Raw genomic sequence first — 19,458 nt, forward strand, 5'->3', positions numbered from 1 at the left:
ACTTCAATGGGGTTCGTTACTCGAAACGAACTCTCGAGCATCACTGAAAGTTCGACTCGAGTAACGAGCACCCGAGCATTTTGGTGCTCGCTCATCTCTACTGAAGACAAATCTTAATTTTCATGGACACCTTTTTAATTTCTTAAATATTAACATTAAATTCAATGAGATAAATGACAGAAACAATTGATGTTTTCTGTCCAATCATTGCATCCATTGACAAACTGACTTCATATGTCCTTCCTTATTTTTCCTTTTGGGTGAATATATCCCAAGATAAGTAGCATGAGATGACCAACTTTGAAAAACAAATGTATATTTATTCTGCCATATATAGTTTATGCTATATATGACCGCAGGAGAATGTATCACATTTGCATTGTGAGAAATTAGATTCCTTTGAGAAATTCACAGAAAAGTAAGGGTGGACACGTGTAATTGCTGGAGGACTGTATCGGATGTCTGATTGGGATTGCCAGCATTGTTTGCTTCTGGTAGAAAAACATTGCATGCAGGATCACTTTATCCATAGAAAAAAGTGCATCTCTATGGGGCTCCCTTGCAGTATGAGTACCATACTTCCATCCTTCTCACTGCTCTGCATATTACAGAGGAGGTCTCCTCTTTTCTTCACCCTCTTCTTCCCTTTTCATAAAGAACACAGGTACAGCAGTATAGGCCATGTAGCATGTTACCCATGGACCTGTCATCTCAGTTCATAGATCAACATGGGGCCTCACCTCTGGACCTTGGGCACTGTGTGCTGCTATCAACTTCACAGGTCAATTCCTCAATGCAGTGACAGGCACTCTAGACGCTTCTGGTGTAAGGACTACATTTGGATATCTGGAAGGCATCCTGAGAGGCAACTTTGACTAAGGAGCTGCATGATGGATTCTAAGACTGAGCACTGCTTGAGGACATCTGATCAATTTATTGGCGATCTACTGTTATGGTAAAATTGGGGCTAAGATTGCTCTAACACCAAGTTATTCAGTTCTCTTTTATGCTGTGGTGGTTAACTCTTTCCTTTTTCAAAAAGAGGGTACAAAAATTTACCGGAGAAGAGGGAAAATGATGAAATCTTTGCACTAGGCCTATCTTGACGTGACTGATGCTGCCAACTAGGGACCCATCTCTAACCTCCCCTTCATCTGCAAACTAATCGAACGCCTAGTTTACTCCCGTCTTGTAAGCTATCTATCAGAGAACTCTCTCCTCGTCCCCCTACAGTCTGGCTTCCGACCCCAACACTTGACAGAAACTGCCCTTTCAAGGGTATCCAATGACCTACTGACAACCAAATCAAGGGGTGATTAATCCCTACTGATCCTCCTCGACCTCTCCGCAGCATTTACTATGTAACCGTGGTTCTGTAATTTTTGTGCTTTGTCTTTCTATATTCCCCCTGTCTATGTAAGAGCTGCGGAATATGTTGGCGCTTTACAAATAACGATTATTATTATTATCAATGTCTTAAAGTGACTGCACGTAACATTTTCATGTCCAAGGTTTACCAAGATAATGACTGGTGCATTATCGAACAACCTTAAACCTTGTGTTAATAAAGACCTGTATAAAATGATGGAAACAGACCTAAATGTCACATAAACAGTCCCTTACAGAAGACATCTTTCAAGGAATCAAATAGAAAATATGATTATGTAGCTTCCTTGTAGTCTGGAACGGCCAATAACTGAATTACCATCTCTTACTATCATCCATCTGTAAAAAACATTTTAAAGTAAAATGGACTGAATGCGTTAAAGGAGGCATAGACTGTCATGGATGAACCATTGTTGAGATTCTTCTATGTAAAGCTGGGGGAAAATGAAAAATTATTACTTGCAACCTCATGGCCACGGGCAATATTCTCTACTGAATTATTAAAATCTGTAATTCTGATATTGTTGAAAGGCTGATTACGATTTAAACAAAATCTTTATCACCTGATCAAAAAAGCTGAAAGTGAGAAGAATCATTCAATAACATGGCGCAGACAACTATACTCAAGAATAATCAATCAGTAAGCATTGATTATTCCATATTACAATCTATAGAAAATGAATATACAGTCGTGTCTGGTTGGTAGAGGATGCAGAACACATTCACTCCCTTTTAATTTCCCTGAGATTATAGTCACAATTATAAAAGCCTGTATTAAAAAAATATCAGCAACATATACCTACAATCAGCACTCAAAATCCTGAGATTGTGATAAGTTTTAAAAATAAGAAAACCTTAATTTTATCTAAGTGTCCTACATAACATTACAGTTTGAAAGCAAATTTTTTGTATCTATTTTTTTAATATGATTGTATAGTTGTAATAAGCATAGAAGATGTTTTAACCCATTTTAGACCCAAAATACAATGCTTGGTTCTGGGCTTTAATTCCACACCATAGTAAAAATATGGCATATGTTTAAAGCTCCTGCTTCTGTAATCTAGCAGGAGCAGGGTGGGTGCTCAACTGTAGGAGACAGCTGAGGACCATGAGGAGAAGACAGAAGTAGTTTAGCACAGCTTCTGCCTTCTATTCTTCAGGCATAATAGTGTTCAATCAATGCTATGAAGTGAATAGAGGGAGCGGCAGTACCATTTCCTGTATTGGATCTGGTGATCACGTGATCGCTGTGGACCACTTGGCATGGTAGAGCTTCTGGGTCTTAAGAAACCCAGATCAACTCTGCCAGTGACTATTGTCACTATAGGGGGATGTTTTTCCCTGTAATTGGGCCTCCTACAGATGCTGCTCCTATGAATGCCCCAGCTATAGTCGAAACTTGTAAAATAAAAGAAAAAAAATGGCTGTGAATGTCCCCCAGAAGTGTTATATATATATGATATCATGAGGACATAGATCTTTAAAAAAAATTCTAGAATAAAATACAAAGATATAAAAAAAGAAAAAACACCCACTGCCCACGCCAACCTAAACTGTCATCATAGTCATATGTCATTACTATACTTTAGCTTTAAAATTAATATAGTAAAGCTAAATTAAATTTAATTATTTTTTTTATACATATCACCCCTAATTAAAAAAACTGAAAAAAAAATCTGTGAAATTGCTACTAAAAACAGCTCTATATGTCACGGAGGCAAAAAACAACTGAAAATATAATTTTGACAGCCCGAGAAAAATGGGACCACCACATGCATGAAATTACTAAAAAGTGTTTGATTATGTAGGACTGAAATACTCTGGTATTTAAGGGGTAAATGAATCATGACAAATTGTCCCAGAAAAGTAAAAAAAATTGCAAAACCCATTACTTATTGTGCTACAAGATTTTCTTGATGAGTTTGCTTTGAATTTTAAGTCTTCTGAATACAATAAAGTTTTCCTTGTGAAGAAAATTGTTTATGAAGTCTGGATAGGAATCTCTCAAAGAGATAATTTGGTTGAACATAAACATCATTTTGAGTGCCGAGGTAAATTGTGCTTCATTTAACATAAAGGATTTGCCTGGACCATATTCCTAAACATCTACCAGCTCTGCTGCACAGTATCTATATATTGGCTTGCACTAGACTCTATTTCTTGCATTTCATAAATGAGGTATTACTCAGTACTTGTTAATAAGTGAATGAATAAAAGTTCTCACCTTTGCCCGCACATTTTCATAGGATGCTGGACTCACCAATGAAAAACATATGAGGAAAACATCCTACAAGAAGAAAAGTACAAGTATTATTATTTAATGTGAAAGTTCCTGTAGAAGTCGATTAAGTATATGAAAATTACCTACACCCAAGTTGGCACATTAAATGGTAGTTTAACTAACATAAAGTGGTTGTCTCACATGAGACACAAGGCAGAGTTTTGCTCTTTACATCCCCAGCAAATAGCTGATTTTGCAAAGGGAAGCTGCAGCCAGCCATGTAGATAAATAGCTGTCCGTATAATATAAGTATAAGGAGGGTATGGTTTATCACTCTTTAATGATAGCATGACATTGTTTTCTTTATAATGCTACTGTCTCTTTAAAAGGGGCAGGACTAGAGGAACAGAGTTGAAAAGGAAGGTGTTAGGAGAGGTATTTGATGCAGGACAGAGGTTGAAGTAGGAGTTTCTCCTGGTGTACTGCAGTGTCGCAGATACAGTAATAAGGATGGTTCTCTCTGGGTGAAAGAGACACAGCCATTGAGAAACTTGCAGATTGTGTAGAGAGCAACTAAACTGTAAATGAGGAGAAAAGGGAGTCTATCCTAATTTGTGCTGCAGTGTAGCAGCCACAGTCCTATGGACAATGTCCTCTAAGAAAAAAGTTACAGGCCTGTCAGAGAAAGACATTACACCTGTAAAGCTGACGGTGCAGTTCCTCCATTTCTTTCCCTTCAACAATGCTGAACCCACGCCAGCTGGCCTGAAAGAGATTCGTCTCTGGTCATCTGAGAGTAGAGTGAACCTAAAGACTTTTAGTAAGATAATTATAATTTATTGCCCATCCCAGGCAACTGATCCAGGGCTCTGATTATCATACAGGCTCTTGATCTTGGCAGAGTGGTTTACAGTTAAGGAAGTATTGTTGGTTCATGAATGGCAACTCCTGCGCCCCATGTCCATCAGGCTGATATTCGACCCAGAAAACCAAGAGAGCCTGAAACATGCTGTTTGGGACCCCTTACACAAAGATGGCTTGTAACTGCTAGAGCAAGAGCGGCTCTCCATACTGGCTTATGGCGAGGGAATGCCAAGTGAGGGACCCCTCTCTGTCACATCCATATGCCATACTAAGGCATATGAACTGGGCTTTCCTTCATGAAACAACCACCCCAAATTATTAGGTCACAGACTGCTCTTAAGATGACAAATAAGCTTTTAATAATGTGAGCACTGGCTTAACCATCCTTAATAAAACTATAAAATAGCCTTTTTTACTTGGATATCCTTTTCTAGCAGTTAATGGGGAATTCTTGTTCAGGTAACATCAGGGGTAGAGATGAGCGAGTATACTCGCTAAGGCACATTACTCGAGCGAGTAGTGCCTCAGCCGAGTATTTCCCCGCTCATCTCTAGAGATTCGGGGGCCGGCGCGGGTGACAGGTGAGTTGCGACGGGGAGCAGGGGGGGAGAGAGGGAGAGAGAGATCTCCCCTCCGTTCCTCCCCGCTCTCCCCCGCCGCTCCCCGCCCACCGCCGGCCCCCGAATCTTTAGAGACGAGCGGGGAGATACTCGGCTAAGACACTACTCGATCGAGTAATGTGCCTTAGCGAGTATACTCGCTCATCTCTAATCAGGGGTTTCAAGGCAAACTACAGAAAAAACATAAAAACACTCTTTACTGTCATTAAAAATGTGAAAACGGCATGTTATAGCAGAAGTCTCCAATATAGCTGTAAGTTTTTCCAGTAGTCAGTCACAAGATGCATGTGATTTTCCCCTGTAGGAAATAACTAACATGACACTCAAACACTTTTCACACATCTGTTTTAAAAAAGACATACAAGAAAAAATATAACAAAATTTGTTGGTAGGGGCTATGGCGGCTTTTTCCATATTTAAATTTTGGTTAAAAAAAAGTCCTCTTTGGCAATTTTGCAATTTCTGAATAATTATCTATCATGCGTCCCTGCAAAAGTGATTGTCCAATATATTATCACCTAAGAATACTCACAGTCTGTGGATAAGAAAGTGGCCTTAGGCGATCATAGTCCTCCTGCCCTGCTGTATCCCATAATCCAAGGTTCACGGGTTTACTGTCCACCATGACATTAGCTGAGTAGTTATCGAACCTGTTACAAAATGAAGCTATTTAGTCTTTTTTTATTTATACTATTTCTTCATTAGTTTATCAGGATTATATGGAAATACAAGATAAAAGATTAGAAAATTCGAAATTCTTAGGCATTGATAATGTTGTCAAAAGACAATAGTAGGTAAAGAATAAACGTCTCCCCAATGTGTAGGTTACTGGGGTAGATATGAGGGAATACCAGCAGTAACTCTCTATTTTGTATTTACAGAGCCCCTTGAACAATCTGGGAGCTTTTTTCACCTCCTAGGTCAGGTGAACCAATGGGAGCAGAACGTCCTGTTGGCCAGTACCTAGTATTCTCCAAGCTCCTCAAGCTTTTGCCCTGGAGTGCTATGATTACACTAATTTAACTCTGTTCTGGTCACATCTCCTAATAAACTCTCACTAACATCACCACCTCTTTTCAAAGAAAAGTAGTTATGACTGTGGATCTTAGCTTGGATCTTAGCTTGAAAGCACTACAAGTGCTTTCTTGTAGTGCCATACTTCAGGTCACTACATAGTTTACGTCAACTTCTGTACCCCCTAATGAGAAGCCTGTCAGCACTGGAGGACTACACGGTGGATTTGTTTGAAAATAAAGGAAGACAAACCACACTGGATGAGTTCATGAAGGAAGACTAAACTGTTTGCAGTGTTGTCACTTCTGTAGCCTCTGCGCAGTGTTCTGTATTCTGTTGTTGAACTATTTCATGTACAAAGTACTGTTCATTGCACTGGATTAAAGACACTTTAACCAATCAAATATTGTTGTCGCCTTCAATGGTAATTGTTTTGCCATTTCCCACTTAAGAAGTTTATTTTATGTATTACCATTATGTCTTAAGAAGGCCTAATAAGTTTTTCCACTTGACATTTAATTTGCTAGGTCCCTTGAAAACCGTCTTAGGCCGAAGTCAAATAAGCGTTTTTTTGTGCGCACCTATGTGCACACAAAATATTGCATCTATTAGAACCATTGGTTCCCTATGCAGAATTCACATGTTCGTTTTTTACAGGCGCAAAATTCTCGCACCTGCAAAAGATAGGACATGCATGCACCGGCAAGGTCTGTGCTGCGTGTAACATTGGGTGATGTTACAGGGAGTCCCCTCATCATTGTGACAACACTGTAACAGTGTTCAGTGATGAGGGGACTGCAACGGGGATGAAAAATCCCCACTGCAGTCCCCTCATCGTATGTTCTCCCAAAGAAACCCCCATAGTGTTTTCTGGGGAAGAACTTGAGTATAAGCCCTTCCCTGAAAATAAATCCAAGATGCTTGAAAAATAAAAAAAATATATACATCACCTCTCCAATGCTGTCCAGCTCAGGCGTGTCTTCTCCCTGGCTCCTCGACACTCTCGAGACTCTTCTGAAGTATGTTCTCATGGCCAGGAATTTTAGAAATCCCCGCCTCCAGAAAGCACTGGGTCTGATTGACTGAACTCTGTGTCCAATCAGAGGCAGCGCTCAGCCATTGAATGACAGCTGAGTGCTGGCTTTGATTAGCCGAGAGCTGTGACCAATCAGATGTCATTCAATGGCTGAGCACTGCCTCTGTTTGGACACAGCACTCAGCCAATCAGACCCTTTCTGGAGGCGGGAATCTTTAAATCCAATCCAGGAGAATGTACTTCAGAAGAGTGCCGGGAACCAGGGAGAAGACACACCGAAGCTGGACAGTGCCGGAGAGGTGATGTATATATATACTTTTTTTACCAGCAGCTTGGGCTTATTATCAGGGAAGGGCTTATATTTCAAGCCCTTCCCCGAAAATCACTGTGGTGGTTGCCTGCATCCCACTGCTTTCAATGAGGCGGCAGCAGTGCTGGTGCCATTGAAAGCAATGGGAGAACATCGCGGTCCTCTGCCACACCTGTAACAACTGTGGCAGGGGATTCCCTCATCCCCATGGTCCCCTGCCATAGCTGTCACAGCTGTCACAGCTGTGGCAGAGGATCACGATCTTCTCCGTATGTTTTCAATGGGGTTGGCCCCATTGGAAGCAATGGGCATGGAGCTTTGGTCAGGCACATTTTGCACATTCGTGCAGTGCAAATTTTTTGCGCACATGGGTGTGCAATAAAAATTGCTTGTCTGAATGAGTCCTAAAGTGGGAATCACTGTAGATTACAATGCCCTTTTCTCTCTGGTTATTCATCTAGACCTCTTTTGATGCACCCCATGATCCTATTTGCCTTGGCAGCAGCTGGCTGACACTGGTTGCTCCAGTTAAGTTTACAGTTAACTAAAACCTCCAAGTCCTTTTCCACGTCAGTGTTACCCAGTGGTTTCCCATTAAGGCTTCTTTCACATGAGCGCATATCGGCCGTATGTTTTCATGGATTCCAATGCATCAGATCACATGGGCGTACTTCTGAGAGGTAAAAATGCCAATATGGCACCGGGCGTTTTTACGTCGGGCCCAAAAGATAGTCCTGGAACTATGTTTTGGGCCGGAATACGTTTGCCGCTGAATGGGCTACTATGAGAGTCCATGGAAGCAGCCGTAGGTGGGAGGAAGTTTAGCAGCATGGCTGCTAAACTCTCTTCCTCCGTTCTCCCCCCCACCCCCGTGCAGGCTCACCTCTAGGTTCTACCCGCTTGTTCTGTGCAATGGAAGGGGGCGAGTTGGGGTGAAGCTAAGCACCGGCACACTCCGCCTCCTCAAATTGATGGCAGTGGGCAAGGGGTGGGATGTGGGCGGAGCTAAGCACCCACCCTCTCCCCGCCCCTTGTCCATATCCATCAATGGGAGGAGGCGGAGCGGGCCGGTGCTTAGTTCCGCCTCTATCCCACCCCCTCCCACTGCACAGAACGAGCAGTGGGGAACGAGAGGTAAGCCTGTGATGGGGAAGGAGGGGAAATGGGCGATGGCCAGGTGAGCTTGGCGCATTTGCGTTGGCCTCACCTGGCCATATGAACGGGCGCACAAATGTTTGATTTGTGCGCCCGTTCACTAGATTTTTTACCCCCAACGTAGAGTATATCGGCCGGCCGTGAAAACGGCCGTCTGATATGTGCTCACACGAAAGAAGCCTCAGTATGTAATGGTGACATGTATTTCCTCTGTCCATGTGCAGAACCTGACATTTATCAGTGCTAAACCTCATTTGCCACTTTTCAAGCCCTCAACTTATCCTCTTGTAACTGCCTTGCATCCTCTCTTGAGATAGTTTTGTGTCATCTGCAAATATTGATATTTTGCTATACAATCCCTCCCCCCCCCCCTAGTTTTTTTTCCACTCCTCTCTTTCTTGTCCCAGCCATTGCACTGGTTGTGTATCTCAGGTATAATAATTGCCTTGATTGTGATAATTAATTGGTTTTTATTATTAGGTTTATTATTAATACTAAGACCATTATTTCTGGACATTATATTTGAATTGTTTTGCTGTCTCTGAGCTGTTGAATTAGTTGCTCTAATGATATTTTATCACTTTGATTATTATTATTATTAACTCATTTTCATAACCAATTATTATCTCTCCTAATCTTATGCATTTACCATCTCCTGTATCTACGAAATTATCCATTCATTTACTATGATTTAATCGTTTATTATTACATCTCTTATAACTGCATTTATTTTTTCCATCCTAATTGCTTCATTTGGTCCTTATTAATTTCTCACATGCTACAGTACGATTTTTACACTGCTGCTAGAGACATTATTTGTCCTAATCATTTGAATTCAGATTTGCAATTACGTAATGGAACATTTTTTTACTTCTGTAACGGACACCATATCCTCTTGTTTTTAATTACTATACTTTGTTACTATTGTTGTTTTTACTGCTTTCCATTTGGTCGGTTCATTCATAGAAATCTGTTTATTAGGATGAGTGATGTCACACTCTAGCCCTTTTGCTGTCTTTTTAAAAATCATTTAAATGAGTTGTCAAGTTATAAATGATTGATAGACTGTTCTTGTGGCAGACCATCAATAGTAGATTGATGGCAATCTACCGACCGCGACCCCCTCTGTTGAGCTGTTCTCCAGACCAGTGTGCTTGTGCACCGAACTGACTTCTGCAGGAAGCAGACAGCTCCATTCTCACTGCAGTGGACGGGCTTGGTATTACAGGCATAGTTTCAATTTACTTCAATGGGAACTTTGGCTGCAATACCAAGCCTGTCCACTGCAGTGAGAACAGTCATCTACTTCCTGCAGAAATCAGCTCAGTGCCCAAGCACACTGGCCTAGAGAACAGCTCATCAGCGGGGTTCTCTGGCAGAAGCCCCTTGCTGTTCTACTATTGTTCATCACTGCTGTAACAATGCACAACCCCTTTAGGCATGTTGATTGTGTAATATAGTAGTGGCCAGAGAAAGGCATTGGTTCAATGCTGACACAGGTTGCCCAAATAAAGATTGCCAAATTGCTACACTTACTGCTTCAGTGTCCCAATTGTTTCAGTGTACCATGGTCCATCTTATTCCTCAATTGGATAAAGTACAATTGTTAGCACTGCTGTATTGTTCACGGTCACCTTATCCACATTACCAATTCACACAACCATCAAGTTGTATAAAGCAGCAATATAGTGCCCACAGGCTATTATGGAGCTTTCTGTATGACAAAGGTGATATGTCTTAAGGCTCATTTAGACACAACGATGTCTTTTGAGCAATAATCATTGTGTCCATTTACAGTGCAAGGTGATCATTCAAACGTTGCGCTCTGAGCAGAGGATGCAGAAGACAAGCGAGGCCGCTTGTCTTCTGCATCCAGCTCTTCCCCGCTTGAAGCACCTAGCTGTTATAAAGCTGAGCGCTCCAAGCGGAGGATGCAGAAGACGAATGGGACCGCTTGTGTTCTGCATCCAGCTGTTCCCCGCTCGGAGCGCCCGGCTGTTATAAAGCTGAGAGCTCCAAGCGGAGGATGCAGAAGACGAATGGGGCTGCTTGTTTTTTGCATCCAGCTCTTCCCCGCTTGGAGCGGCCGGCTGTTATACAGCTGGGCATTCCAAGCGGAGGATGCAGAAGACAAGCGGGGCCACTTGCCTTCTGCCTCCAGCTGTTTCCTGCTTGGAGAACCTGGCTGTTATATAGTCGAGCGCTCCGAGCGCCGTATGAAGAACACAGCTGGACAGCTGTGTTCTTCATACCGCGCCTGTGTTCAGGGAGCATGATACAGCTGAAGCAATAGTATCAGCTGTATCCTGCTGTGAATTCCTGATAAGACTCATCATTGTCTTTCAGCACGCTGAAAGACAACGATAAGCGACGGCTTAACGAGAACTGCACGATGTGAATGCAGTTACACACAACGATTATCGCTCAAAAGACGGCTTTTAAGTGCATTTTGAGTGATAATTGTTGTGTCTAAATGGGCCTTTAGACTACTTCAAATTAGGCACAGTAGCTAAACTATAGACACAGATCACAACTCTGTTCTATTAGAGCTGAGCTAAATAGTGGACAAGGAGGAAGATCACTGAATGCCAATGTGTATTGTGTCTCATCAGTATTGTGATCACATATAAGGTCTGCAGCCTTCTGGTGCGTGACAACTCTCAGCATATTCTTACCATTCTTCATTGTATCACACTAAGGGCAGCTTCACATGAGCGTTTGCATAAATCTGCTTGCCTCAGTGTATTTGCGCATGGATGGGGTTTGGATAGGGCTATAATCAAGGTTTGCACACATACCTGCACATATTACTGTAATTTTTGCACGTAGGGCCAGTTCACAAGCACCCTTTCCGTGGAATAGAATGGCTATTAAAGCCTAATAAAGGCCAGCTGTCTTCTTTTCCTGCATTTTGTGCAGTGTTTCACCCCTCCCCTTGCGTATTTGCCCACCTGCCATAGACTTCTATCACAATTTTGCTGTGCAAAACGCAGAAAGATAGAGTAGGATCTATTTTTTTGTAAGTGCAAAAAACAGGATTATGGGAATTAACCCATTGAGATTATTGGGTTCTGTTCTTTTTGATAAGTGTGCGCAGATTTTGCGCATGCAAAAACGTGCGCAGATATGCTCATGTGAAGACGCCTTATTTGTAATGACCCGTTAATGACTCTGCTAAGCTGTCTCCCCCTTCCACCCCCCCTCACTGGCTCTCAGGACGGGGCACACAGTTAAACTCCCTCCCTTCTCCGGCAGCTGTCAAAGGCTCCCATAGGAGTCTATGCAGCCACTGTATTCCGGCCCGGAGAGTTAGTTGCAGGACTATCTTTCCTGCCCGGCGTAAAAGCACCCAGTGCTATATTGGCCGGCTGGGCACATCTACGCCACGGGAATACGCCCGTGTGATCTGATGCATTGGAATCCAATGCATGAGATGGTAGCGTATATCGGCTTGCCGTGAAAACAGCGGACGATATACGCTCATGTGAATAAAGCCTTAGGCTGGATTCATACAAATTTACTTGCGAGCACATTATGCACAAAACAATTGCACTTGCAATATGCAATGAGTAGAACCCATTGATTTCAATGGATGCGTTCACATAAGTGTATTTTGCACCTGCATTTGCACAGGGAAAGAGTGCATTGTGAACCAATTACAGTAATTGCCCATCTTAATGATGGGAGCATGTACACGATTTGCAAATATGCACTCAAAAAGTACAGAAAAACACACACGGGCATGCAAATACGCAATATGCTTACACCCATGTGACACTGGCCTTGCTGCTGTTTGTATGGTGACACACCGCTGAGTCTGTGACCTTTGATCTCCCACTTCGCCACAGATGACGGTGATCACAGACTTTACACTTCGTCGCTGGATCGGATACAGGTGGGGAGAGTAGAATTCCTTTAAAGGGGTTATCCAGGAAATGCCCACCAGGATACACTGGGGTCGAAGCAGAAACGCTCTGACCCTGGCTTCCAATTACAAGTGCCAGCCGCTACACAGGGGTCAGAACAGTGGATTCCACTCGGAAACCAGTGTATCATTGCGGGTGCTGCCTGGATAACCCCTTTAAGTCTTAATATATGGATGGCAGGCTACATAAAACAAGGTGGCGGTCTAGATTTGGGCCACGGGCATCGTGTCTGGCATGTGTATTATAATGTTGTCTGACATGTGTACTATAATGTTGTCGGTGTGAAGGCTGCTTATCTTGCTTCGGCCATAAAACTGCCCTGTAATTTTGTCATCAATTCTCTGCTTGCTAGTAATAATCAGGTGATTACATTCGGTGTCACAGTAAACTGTAAAGTGAGATGCAGAGACGGAGCTAAAGGCTCGTGGGCCCGGATTTAGAAGTTCTGCATGGGGGCCCACCCACAAGTTTCCTCTTCATCGTTGGGTCTCTTAAGAAGCTCATCGATACAGCACTAGCAGGCGGGTTCATTGCTGGAATCATAAAAGATTAGGTAGAGGCCCCAATGCAAAATCTGTAACATGCCCCCTCAACCATCCATGTGCCATTTATAATACTGGTGCTTTATTCTATGATAGAGGGGCCTTTGAGCTTTCTAAGTCTCCAGGGCCCGGTAGTAACTGCAACCTCTGCATCCCCTATAGCTTTGCCCCGGGTGAGATGCCTTTTACAATGTTCTACCAGTCCAGAATATACATTCTGTTCTGATGACATTTAGTGGCAAATGTAAAATATTCAATATTGCATGAATTAAATCTGTATGCATAAAACAACATAAAAATGTGAACACTAGCTACAAAAAAGACGTGTCCCCTTAACTTGGATGATTTACCATCTGGAATGGCCTTTAAGTCCCTACATTGATTCTGAATATTAAGGAAAATGCTTATGTATGTAGATAAATTAGATAATCCAGAATTTTTCCAGTAAAGACAGATATTAATGAGGTAGTCTTAGAGGAAACCAGAACTAAAAAAATGATCACAAGGAAAAAAAAACAGCAATTTTTGTCAGAGATTTTGACAGGATCATTAATTTGAAAATTTAGATTCATTTTAACTTTTCTGACACACAGTAGAAATTACTACTGAATAGCTCTATAAATACATCTCTGTAGACAGAACGTTATTGAAAGATGTCAGAAAAACTATTTTCTTAAAGCATTTGCAGTCAACTGCAGATTACAGCATTTTAGCCCAGTTGATAATATAGCACAAGAAAATTCTACTCTTTATGTTTTTTGTATCTTACATTTACTCACAGCGGAGGCCGGTGATAAACTGTGAAAGTGCAAGTAGGAAAGGACAAGCGGCACAAGCTACACATAAGATGTGACATGGGGAGATTTGTACTGTTCTGTCAAGGATAATGCTGATATACATGAGTTTTTGGATACATTTTGCATCGGCATGGGCATGTACACTGGTTGATTAAAGTGAATATTATTTCATGTCTGAATAATATAAAGGGTGTGGACAAAAATATGGAAACACCGTACAAAATGCATGCCTTAAGTTACATGGGATTATAAATCATATTTCAATAAGACATGTAGAGACAGATTTTAAGTGGCGGTAATATGTCACAGATATTGCCGGGCAGAAGTGAACATCTGCCGGAGCAACAAGCTTCCATTGGTCAGGGGTTTGAGCCACTCAGCTGCTGCTACCAGCTGGCTCCCAAAGCTACCCGGAGCAGGGCAAGAGGTGAAGTAAACACAAATTTAGTGGGAAGGTTCTCAGCCAAGCAGGGGTCAATAGTTAAAATCTTTCATACCGTGTTTCCATATTTTTGTCCACCCTCTGTGTTTACATGTATTTAAAGGGTATTGTCTAATTAAATCTGTCCACTTTTAAATAAAAGTGAGTGTGCTCATCAACTGATCGTCACAGATCCAGTTTCAAAAACTTTCATCTATTATGTCCAGAGGAAACTCATCATGCATTTTCCCTGTAATGACTGAAATGTAGAACTGCAAATCAGGAGTTCAAATGAATGGGCGACCATGTAATATATGGACAGACTGGGCCCATCAGAGCTTGAGCTACTGTTTGTTAATGGCTATTTGCTCTGGCTAATAAAAAGGTGAATTTGTACGCTGAGTGCAGGACATTTTTTCTTTAATCGCTTCCTTTCTGCTCTGGTTCTGTCATAGGCTCCCATATGAAAAGAGAAAGACTTTTTCATACTCCTACCAAGTATCCTCCAACTAAACCAGAGAGCAAAAAATTGTACTTACACAGTTGGGATATATTCTCCAGGGAAAGCATTGGTTGTGTAACTGATGAGAAGACATGTTTTACCCACCGCTCTGTAAGAGAGAAACAAAGACATCATGGTGTTTCTGTATTGCACTTTACATAGAACACATCTATTTATTTAACAGTAAAGCCCAGGACAATTACAAAGCAAACTTTTAAAAAGTTGGCTGAGTTGTGAGATCTTTTTGCAACCCCTTCCCCATGCAATAACATCCCACACCGGCGCTCTGTCCCTCGCTCCGGTCTGTGTTTACAGTGGCAGTGCTACCCAGTTTTTCAGGATGTGAGAGGGGCTGCAGACAATAGTAGGGCTTAGCAATCGATTGCTATATATAACAAGTGCATTTTGCAGTAGACCACACAATAAATTTGATGGTGAATCAGCAACAGATTTTTTTCATCCAATTTCAGCTACATGTCGATGTAGCCTAAGAATGGTTTCTCACTCTTTACTTGTTTCAAGCAGGCACGGAAAGCACAGATGCCTGGCTATGGGAGGAGTATAAAAAAACACTACCTATACTAATACTACACTACACTACCTCTACTAGTACTACACTACACTACCTACACTAATACTACTCTGCACTAATACTACACTACACTACCTACACCAATAGTACACTACACTAATACTACACTACACAATCTATACTAATACTACACTACACTACCTATACTAATACAACACTACATTACCTACACTAATACTACACTACACGACCTATACTAATACTACACTACACTACCTATACTAATACAACACTACACTACCTATACTAATACAACACTACACTACCTACACTAATACTACACTACACTACCTATACTAATACTACACTACACTACCTACACTAATCCTACTCTGCACTAATACTACACTACACTACCTACACTAATAGTACACTACACTAATACTACACTACACTACCTATACTAATACAACACTACACTACCTACACTAATAGTACACTACACTAATACTACACTACACTACCTATACTAATACTACACTACACTACCTACACTAATAGTACACTACACTAATACTACACTACACTACCTATACTAATGCTACACTACACTACCTATACTAATAGTACACTACAGTAATACTACACTACACTACCTATACTAATACTACACAACACTACACACATGAATACTACACTACAGTATCTATACACCGATTACTATATTTTTTTCTTTTTTGGACACAATTCTCTCCTCAGCCCTCCATCTCCAACCGCTGATAACACACTGCAGTGGTTGGGTAGAGAGCTTGCAATGTAAATAGTGCGAACCCGGGCTGCTGCGCTCTGATTTGTCAGTCGGTGCTGACTTACCAATTACAGAGATCACTGAGGCAGGACCGCTGTGATTAATCCACCAGTTATAAGTAGTGAGAGGCTGCTAACTATGTTAGCAGCCATCACTAAAGTGTCGCTGCATCTGGCACTGTGGTGACATTTTAAAATTTTAAGTTTAAGTTTATGTCCTGTTGCACCAAGAACCGTGCGCTCATGACGTAAACCTATGTATAATATTCTTTAATGATATTTAATACTTTTTGTTTTATAACATTAATAATTGTATAGGTTTGTTTTCTATAACTAAATTAGTATATTAAAATTGTTAGTTGGTATTTTGTAAGATAATTGGCAGAAGGGTCCCGAGATTTCGACTGCCAAGAGCTCCACGGGGTTTAATCCAACCCTGTATGGAAGGAGTACTTCACTGCCCAATTAAGCAATGGGAGCAGAGGCTATTTCATTGCATAAGGGCTAGAGATGAGCGAACGTACTCGTCCGAGCTTGATGCTCGGGCGAATATTAGCGTGTTCGGGATGCTCGTTACTCGTAACGAGCACCACACGGTGTTCGGGTTACTTTCAGTTTCCTCTCTGAGTCGTTAGCGCGCTTTTCTGGCCAATTGAAAGACAGGGAAGGCATTACAACTTCCCCCTGTGACGTTCAAGCCCTATACCACCCCCCTGCTGTGAGTGGCTGGGGCGATCAGATGTCACCCGAGTATAAAAGTCGGCCCCTCCTGCGGCTCGCCACACATGCCTTGTGAGTTAGCTGAGGGAAAGTGCTGTTCTATTGGAGTTGCTGTAGGGAGAGTGTTTGTAGTGAGTGTAGGCTTCAAGAACCCCAACGGTCCTTCTTAGGGCCACATCTACGTGTGTGCAGGCTGCTGTTAGCAGTGGAGAATTTTTTTTTTTTTCTCAAAATCGGCAGTGCAGAGCATTGCACCCGGCATTAGGGACAGAAGTGGTGCTTAGGCAGGGAGAGTGTTAGGAGTGAGTGTAGCCTTCAAGAACCTCAACGGTCCTTTCTAGGGCCACATTTAACTGTGTGGAGTACTGTGCAGGCTGCTGTTAGCTGTGTTGCTTTTTTTTTTTTCTCTCAAAATCGGCGGTGCAGAGCATTGCACCCTGCATTGATACTACAGGCACAGAATTGTGTAGGCAGGGCCACAACACAGTTATTAGTCATTGAATAGGCACAGTGGGCCTTTCCCTTTAAACAAAAGGGAAAAAATTATATTTGCCCTGCCTCTGTCAGTCCTAAGGGCTCTGGGTACGTGTGTGCTGCGTGGAGAACGTAAAAAAATCAGACGCAACCAGCTACGGTTGAGTGCAGCCTTGCGCCAATTTCTTTCCTGCCTGGGAAATACCTGCTCTGCCACAGTTAATAACTCTGCAACAGTAAAGTTCTGTGACACTTTTGCAGGGCCGCAGCACAGTTATATTAGTCAGTGAATAGGCACAGTGGGCCTTTCCTTTTAAACAAAAGGGAAAAAAGTATATTTGCCCTGCCTCTGTCAGTCCTAAGGGCTCTGGGTACGTGTGTGCTGCGTGGAGAACGTAAAAAAATCAGACGCAACCAGCTACGGTTGAGTGCAGCCTTGCGCCAATTTCTTTCCTGCCTGGGAAATACCTGCTCTGCCACAGTTAATAACTCTGCAACAGTAAAGTTCTGTGACACTTTTGCAGGGCCGCAACACAGTTATATTAGTCAGTGAATAGGCACAGTGGGCCTTTCCTTTTAAACAAAAGGGAAAAAAGTATATTTGCCCTGCCTCTGTCAGTCCTAAGGGCTCTGGGTACGTGTGTGCTGCGTGGAGAACGTAAAAAAATCAGACGCAACCAGCTACGGTTGAGTGCAGCCTTGCGCCAATTTCTTTCCTGCCTGGGAAATACCTGCTCTGCCACAGTTAATAACTCTGCAACAGTAAAGTTCTGTGACACTTTTGCAGGGCCGCAGCACAGTTATATTAGTCAGTGAATAGGCACAGTGGGCCTTTCCTTTTAAACAAAAGGGAAAAAAGTATATTTGCCCTGCCTCTGTCAGTCCTAAGGGCTCTGGGTACGTGTGTGCTGCGTGGAGAACGTAAAAAAATCAGACGCAACCAGCTACGGTTGAGTGCAGCCTTGCGCCAATTTCTTTCCTGCCTGGGAAATACCTGCTCTGCCACAGTTAATAACTCTGCAACAGTAAAGTTCTGTGACACTTTTGCAGGGCCGCAACACAGTTATATTAGTCAGTGAATAGGCACAGTGGGCCTTTCCTTTTAAACAAAAGGGAAAAAAGTATATTTGCCCTGCCTCTGTCAGTCCTAAGGGCTCTGGGTACGTGTGTGCTGCGTGGAGAACGTAAAAAAATCAGACGCAACCAGCTACGGTTGAGTGCAGCCTTGCGCCAATTTCTTTCCTGCCTGGGAAATACCTGCTCTGCCACAGTTAATAACTCTGCAACAGTAAAGTTCTGTGACACTTTTGCAGGGCCGCAACACAGTTATTAAACTTATTATTCATTCACTAGAGGCAGTGGGCCTTTCCTTTTTAAAAAAAGTTAAAAAATTATATTTGGCCTGCAGGCTTGCGCCAATTTATTTCCTGCCTGTAAAATCAAATCACTGGTAATACAGCATGCTGAGGGGTAGGGGTAGGCCTAGAGGACGTGGACGCGGCCGAGGACGCGGAGGGCCAAGTGAGGGTGTGGGCACAGGCCGAGCTCCTGATCCAGGTGTGTCGCAGCCGACTGCTGCGCGATTTGGAGAGAGGCACGTTTCTGGCGTCCCCACATTCATCGCCCAATTAATGGGTCCACGCGGGAGACCTTTATTAAAAAATGAGCAGTGTGAGCAGGTCCTGTCCTGGATGGCAGAAAGTGCTTCGAGCAACCTATCATCCAGCCACAGTTCTGCGCCGTCCACTGCTGCAAATCCGAATCCTCTGTCTGCTGCTCCTCCTTCCTCCCAGCCTCCTCACTCCACTACAATGACACATGCTCAGGAGGGGGAAGACTCCCAGGAACTGTTCTCGGGCCCCTGCTCAGATTGGGCAGCTGTGGTTCCTCTCCCACCAGAGGAGTTTATCGTCACTGATGCACAACCATTGGAAAGTTCCCGGGGTCCGGGGGATGAGGCTGGGGACTTCCGCCAACTGTCTCAAGAACTTTCTGTGGGTGAGGAGGACGATGACGATGAGACACAGTTGTCTTGCAGTGAGGTAGTAGTAAGGGCAGTAAGTCCGAGGGAGGAGCACACAGAGGATTCGGAGGAAGAGCAGCAGGACGATGAGGTGACTGACCCCACCTG

General features: G+C 42.7%; 1 protein-coding gene across 1 annotated transcript in view; it reads right to left on the reverse strand.

The window, feature by feature from the left end:
- RAC2 (Rac family small GTPase 2) overlaps positions 1 to 19,458 on the reverse strand; it is a 93,627-nt gene that overhangs the window by 23,162 nt on the left and 51,007 nt on the right. Inside the window, exons 2-4 of the mRNA XM_066594572.1 lie at positions 14,832 to 14,903; positions 5,624 to 5,741; positions 3,611 to 3,673 (exon numbers count right to left, since the gene is read on the reverse strand). Coding sequence (XP_066450669.1) covers positions 3,611 to 3,673; positions 5,624 to 5,741; positions 14,832 to 14,903 — 253 coding nt within the window. The remainder of the gene's footprint in view (positions 1 to 3,610; positions 3,674 to 5,623; positions 5,742 to 14,831; positions 14,904 to 19,458) is intronic.

Source organism: Eleutherodactylus coqui, chromosome 3, assembly GCF_035609145.1.
Source record: "Eleutherodactylus coqui strain aEleCoq1 chromosome 3, aEleCoq1.hap1, whole genome shotgun sequence".
NCBI lineage: Eukaryota > Metazoa > Chordata > Amphibia > Anura > Eleutherodactylidae > Eleutherodactylus > Eleutherodactylus coqui.